Source organism: Eurytemora carolleeae, unplaced genomic scaffold, assembly GCF_000591075.1.
Source record: "Eurytemora carolleeae unplaced genomic scaffold, Eaff_2.0 scaffold383, whole genome shotgun sequence".
Classification (NCBI taxonomy): domain Eukaryota; kingdom Metazoa; phylum Arthropoda; class Copepoda; order Calanoida; family Temoridae; genus Eurytemora; species Eurytemora carolleeae.
In genome coordinates, this window is record NW_019396487.1 from 126,290 (window position 1) to 133,035 (window position 6,746).

Sequence of the window (6,746 nt, forward strand, 5' to 3'; positions counted from 1 at the left end):
TGTCTGTTTGTATCCAATAAACGTCAAAACGGCTGAACCGATCGGGCCCATTTTTTTTGTGGGACATCACGTGACCACAGGGAAGGTTTATGAATGATCAAAATTTCAAATATTTGTCTCCATCAAAATTCGATCTTCATTAAATTTTTGAAAATTTTGAAAATCCACGAAATTTTTTGAGAAAATCCGCGAATTATTTTTATTTTGTTTTACGATGTACACAAAGAGAACATGTTCACAATTAATTTAAAAGATGGGCGCGAAGCGCCCTATAAGGCTAGTAATAGATAAATGTATTAAAGGTGAATTCGGAGAAGAAGATGTTAACGGCCAATGGGTATCTTTTTTCACAGTTAATGCATTATTAATATTTTACATGATTGTCTTTAATTTTTCAACGACTCTAAAGGTACTGCACGTGAGTTAAAGATTGTGATTATTTAAAATTACTTTTATCTTTTACATTCTGTGTGTTATCATATAATTGGCAACCAGTTGTAAAACTATCGTCCAGTACTCACTAATCTGTTCTAAAAAATGTGCTTTTTATAAAATTCTAAAACAGAACGAAGCGTAAAATTATAATTTGATTTTTGTAATTATATTAAATATATTCAACTTAAGTTAAAGAAAAATTACAAATGAAAATTTTTTAATTTAAATTTAATGCTAGAGATGAAGTTTGCCGTTCCTTTCAGTTTTCCTTGAGATTTAACAAGGACGATATCTCCTCGCATAGGTCGTCCTTCTTCTCTAGAATATTTTTAAAATTAACAAAGACGACATCCCCACGCATAGGTCGTCCTTCTTCTCTGGAATATTTTGAAAATTAACAAGGACGACATCTCCCCGCCATCTCCCCGCAAAGGTCGTCCTTCTTTTCTAGAATGTTTTAAGAATTAAAAAGTCTGTTCTCAATCAATTATCCTTTAAAATAAAGTGAAAATACTTTTGAAAATATTGGCAAACTGTTTTGCATTGACCCTCCATTAAAATATCTGGCTAACTCCAATATAATAACTGGATCCCTTCCATATTATACCTGGATCCCTTCGTTAAAAATCTGGTTCCCTCCAATATAATACCAGGATCCCTCCCATGTAATACCTGGATCCTTCGCATATAATACATGAATCTCTCCCATATGATAGTTTGATCCATCCCATTTAAAGCCTGAATCCCCCCCATTTATTACCTGGATCCCTCCCATATATTATCTGTATGATGTATCCTCCCATTTATTACCTGGATCCCTCCCATATAATATCTGGATCCCTCCCATTTATTACCTGGATCCCTCCCATATAATACCTGGATCCCTCCACTAGAATACATTTCTTGACATCTCCATTGGTAGTCACATTTCTCCAATTATACTGAAATATTTTATATTTATAAATCTTTTATGCTATTATTTGTAAGCACTAAACAGACCATGCGTTTTGCCTCTCTTTGCTTTTTTAATGTTACATTTTAATTTCAAGACTGACAATAATCTATATTTGAACGATATACAGGATAAAACTTCTGCTAAGACGACTGTACAGAACTTATTCAGGCATTTGTAGATCATGCATACATGGTTTTCATTGCCAAATCATTTGATGAACCTTTAGCAGATTTTATATTAGGCGTTATTTCAAAATTAGATTTAATTTATTTTATGTCGTCATTGAAGTCTAATCCTTTGTGGGCAGCCCTAAGTGCTTACAGTGGGCCCTATAAAACTATGAAATAGGAAGAAGACTGTTTTGAATATTACAAACACGGAATAACCTATTGTGGAGTCGACACGTACACAGATTCTTTTTATGCAACTGGTAAAACTGTTTGCTTTATAACAACATCAAATACAAATAAGATTTCTTAAATATCGTCTTCCTTTTCCACAATTTTATGGGTCTCACTGTAAACAATTTTATTTTAATACACCTACCACAGTCTTCTCATCATCACCATCATCGTCTCCTTGTTCATCAAGGGAGTATTCAACAACATCCTCCAGAGGACCTTCATGAACCTTTACATCTTCTTCTCCTTTCTTCTCCTCATCCTCCGCTTCTTCCTTCCTCTTCTCCTCATCTTGCTTCTTCCCTTCCTTTTTCTTTCCTTTTCTTTTCTTCTTCTCTTTCCTGTTTGGTTCTGGTATCTACAAATTCAAGTTGAAAATAAACTATTAAGGAACTGTAAGTGTAATTTAAAGGTCCGTGCAACGGTATCTTTATAGAGCTTTGTCTGAATTAGATATCAATGTTTGTAATTTTGAAAACTGATCTTTTTAAAATTGTGGTTTCTCTACAAAAGTGAGGTGTGTAATTTTACTACATGAAAACACAAATAAATTATAAGAATTAACATTTTTATACAATATTTTCCACATTTTAGATCAGATAAAGGTTTCAAGGTTTTGAATAAAGCATGGTCATCTTTACATGCTTGGCCACTTGATGCTTAAGCGTACAGTCCCTTTAAACAATATTTAATTGAACTATTGTGATAAATTATTCTCAATATTTACAGACTATGCACAATGTACCTGTTCCCCCTTATATGTTTTTATAGAATGGAAGGATTTATTTTAGTCAATTCCTAGACCGTGGTCCTTTAATTTTTTGTATAATTATTTCGTGCAAAGTTTCAACCATTAAACAAAGACTTTGTCCAATAGTTAGGTTATTTTACATTCAGAGCTCAGTCAGTTGTAATTATTGTTTTCATCCTATGTAGGTATGGGCAGTTTTGACTCTTTTTTAAACGTTCATTTCATTTTGTTAACGATGAAAAACTATCGTTTTAAAACTGTCATATATGAAAAGGATGAAACTAAGTTATTATAGTTTTTAAGAAGAAATAAAGCAACGATCGTTGCGGAAAACGATTGTTTTCAAAAATGGAAAAACGATATTTTTGGAATAAAAACGGTTGTTTTGGAATGAAACGATAGTTTCAGAATGTTAACGCAATTGGTTTGGATTGATAACGATAATTTCTAAAATTATCGTTTTGGAAAAAAGCGCCAAATATAACATATTAAATGAAATTAAAACCTTATAATGAATTAGGTGAATAAAAGATATCATTTGATTTATAGTTATAACGGAAAATCATCGTTTTCAAAGTGAAAGGCATAGAGTCTATGTGAAATGATCATTGGTCAATTAGGAAACCAGCCTATTTCATAACTTGGTTGGCATAAATATGTGAAGTACATCTGCAGTATGGAAACAGTACAATAAATGGCCGTTTTACACTTTTTTTCTAGTAAATTCCTCTCTAATATATGTTCTATTCTCTTTGTTTTTCAGGGAACTTTTGTAAACCTTAATATCTTCTGGAAGTTCATCACTGAAAAAGCTATCAGGCAGATTCTGAAGACCAGCATTAAGACTGCAAAAAAAATTCAAACTTAGATTTTTTTAAAGCATTATAATTAGTATTTTGATTAGTATGTGGCCCAAAATGACAAGAATTGTAAAAACAATATAATAATGGCTTTTGATTAAAAAAAAATAGAAAATAAGGTGTGTAAACTTCAGTGTCGTTAACCCCGTTTAACCTTAAAATCTAGCTTACTTGATACTCGTTTGACTTTTAAAAAGAAGCTGGGAAATCTCTTCAGAACTCTGTGATGGAAGACGACTAGATGCAACACAATGCGCAGAATTGCTGCGCTCCACTCCATGACGCAGCTTTTCCGCTCTAGACGCTTGAATTCCGCAATCTAAAGGCAAAATTTTCAAACTGAATTTTATATTTTATGCTAAAATTATCACAAACTTTGGAATTTTCATTGAATTTGTAGAATTTCAAGAATTTAAAAAATATAAAACTAAAACTAACCATCTCCTCCGTTCCCTCTTCTCCTATCCTTCCTGTTCTTTTTTTGCTGCTTTCTTGAGTTTGCTGGTGTAGGAGGAGAACTGGAAGCAGCTTTATTGCAAGCTGTTTCTGATGTGATGCATGAAGGAGCTTTATCAGTGGAATTTGCTGGAATGTTAGAGACTGATAAACTTCTTGTAGCAGTACTGAATAAATTCCAGTGTAAATAAAGTCATTTGAACAAAAAGGCAGATACAGGGTGTCCCACGAAACATGACAGTTGGTGAATAGTTTAGAATGTCATCTTCCATAATTTGTTAAGTTGATTTATACCAAGACAATAATAAAAATATTATATGGAGGAAAAGATTTTTTTAAACGAAATGAACTGCAAAAAAACCTTTAATATCCTAATACAGTTTATGAGGTTGACATTCAAAACTATTTATCAACTATCATGTTTCGTGGGACACCCTGTACTACGACTGGTAAAATATCTGAACAGCATCTTTATTGTTAAAATATGTGTATTATAACCTCGCTAGCCCCGAATCAGCTGATGGTTTGGTGATTTTAACTCTAGGTTTTACACCCAACACAGGACTCGGGGGAGTTGACTTCTTTGAAACTTCACCAAGTTTATGCTGAACATCCTGCATATATAATATTGAATAAAGTATATACCCTGATAAAAGAGACATATAGTAAAAATGTCGTATCAAAAAATATGAAAAACACCATACACATCTTTATAATGATGTGCAATAATATAATCTTTTACGGTTCTTAGACTTTTAAAGAGGAAGACTTCGTCATTTGAAGATCGGAGGTAAAAAGGGTGTGGGTTGCCTTCTCCCCTCCCCCGCCCCTCGCATATCAATAACACATACAAACCTTGGTAAGTTGTTTATCAAGACAAAGTTTATCTATTTCTTCCGACACTATAGAGTCCATAATCTGTAATCAGCTAGGTGATAAAATGTTGAGGGATTTTCAACAAAATGATTGTTATTATTGTTACCGTGTCAACAAATTTAAGGGGATGTAAAGGGATAGTCAACGTAATTCATGAATAAATAGGATTGTCAACTTAATTTATGAATGTAAAGGGATAGTCAACGTAATTCATGAAAATAATGGGATAGTCAACTAAATAAATGAATATAAAGGGATTGTCAACTTAAGGTATTAAAATAAAGAAATTGACAACTTAATTTATAAATATAAAGGAATTGGTCAACGTAATTTATGAATATAAAGGGATTTGTAACGTATTTTAAACTTAATTTAAAAATATTAAGGGATTGTCAACGTATTTTTGAAATTTAAAGTGACTGGCATCCTATCTCTGACATTTATTCAAAGAGACTCAAAACTCATCTTATATTCATTTATAGCTGTTCATCTTTATATTTATTTATAGCTGTTCATCTTTATATTTATTTATAGCTGTTCATCTTTATATTCATTTATAGCTGTTCATCTTTATATTTATTTATAGCTGTTCATCTTTATATTTATTTATAGCTGTTCATCTTTATATTAATTTATAGCTGTTCATATTTATATTCATTTATAGCTGTTCATCTTTATATTCATTTATTCATCTATATATTTATTTATAGCTTTTCATATTTATATTCATTTATAGCTGTTCATTTTATATTTATTTATAGCTGTTCATCTTTATATTCATTTATAGCTGTTCATCTTTATATTCATTTATAGCTGTTCATCTTTATATTTATTTATAGCTGTTCATCTTTATATTTATTTATAACTGTTCATCTTTATACTCATTTATAGCTGTTCATCTTTATATTAATTTATAGCTGTTCATCTTTATATTAATTTATAGCTGTTCATCTTTATATTCATTTATAGCTGTTCATCTTTATGTTCATTTATTCATCTATATATTTATTTATAGCTGTTCATATTTATATTCATTTATAGTTGTTCATCTTTATATTCATTTATAGCTATTCATCTTTGTATTTATTTATAGCTGTTCATATTTATATTCATTTATAGCTGATAATCTTTATATTGATTTATAGCTGTTCATCTTTATATTCATTTATAGCTGTTCATCTTTATTTATATTTATAGCTGTTCATCTTTATATTTATTTATATAGCTGTTCATCTTTATATTCATTTATAGTTGTTTATCCTTATATTTATTTATAGCTGTTCATCTTTATATTCATTTATAGCTGTTCATCTTTATTTTTATTTATAGCTGTTTATTGTTTATCTTTCTAAATAAATCACTGCCATTCCCGCATTCACTTTATTTTATGATTTTCACAAGAGGGTTTTAGGTTTATTTATTTGTTTTTAACAAAAAGAAAACCCGAAGATATCTTCGTTTCTTCAATAAAAGCTATTTCTAGTTCATAGAAAGGCCGGTTCACTATATTTTACGTCGTTATATACCCTTTAAATGATATTTGAAAGATTCTGTAAAGTTATAAAACTGGTTTGTAATTAAAGTTTTTTAAAAAGTTTGTGAAAAAGCAGCTAGTAAGTAAGTTTACTTAAAAACAATTTAATATTTGTAAATAAAGTAAAAAATGAGTGTAAATAAAGTAAAAAATGAGTGTAAATAAAGTAAAAAATGAGTTTTGTTGAGAAACGTGTATGATCTTATACCAGTTCTACAGTACAAATAAAGAAAGCGCTGTTAGCTATCTACAGCTATGAATCTTGGACCTCTGCAATTATACATATATATATATATATATACATATATATATATAGCATTAGATATGATATCATTTTTGCTACCATACTTGAGATATGCAGTAGGCCGGGACTAATCCTAAACTAACTAATATATTTTCCTGAATAAATACGGTAAACTGATATATGTCATTTTTATATTCAATCATGTTTCTGTGACGCAATTATGTGATTCACATA

The 6,746-nt window shown here is 30.1% G+C and overlaps 1 protein-coding gene across 1 annotated transcript in view; it reads right to left on the bottom strand.

The window, feature by feature from the left end:
* LOC111704170 (uncharacterized) overlaps positions 1-4,892 on the bottom strand; it is a gene marked incomplete in the record, with an annotated part of 10,797 nt that extends 5,905 nt beyond the window's left edge. The window contains 8 exon segments of the mRNA XM_023476323.1: positions 692-753; positions 1,312-1,376; positions 1,937-2,149; positions 3,321-3,387; positions 3,574-3,721; positions 3,841-4,025; positions 4,357-4,472; positions 4,714-4,892. Coding sequence (XP_023332091.1) covers positions 692-753; positions 1,312-1,376; positions 1,937-2,149; positions 3,321-3,387; positions 3,574-3,721; positions 3,841-4,025; positions 4,357-4,472; positions 4,714-4,773 — 916 coding nt within the window.
* Positions 4,893-6,746: the final 1,854 nt, after the last annotated feature.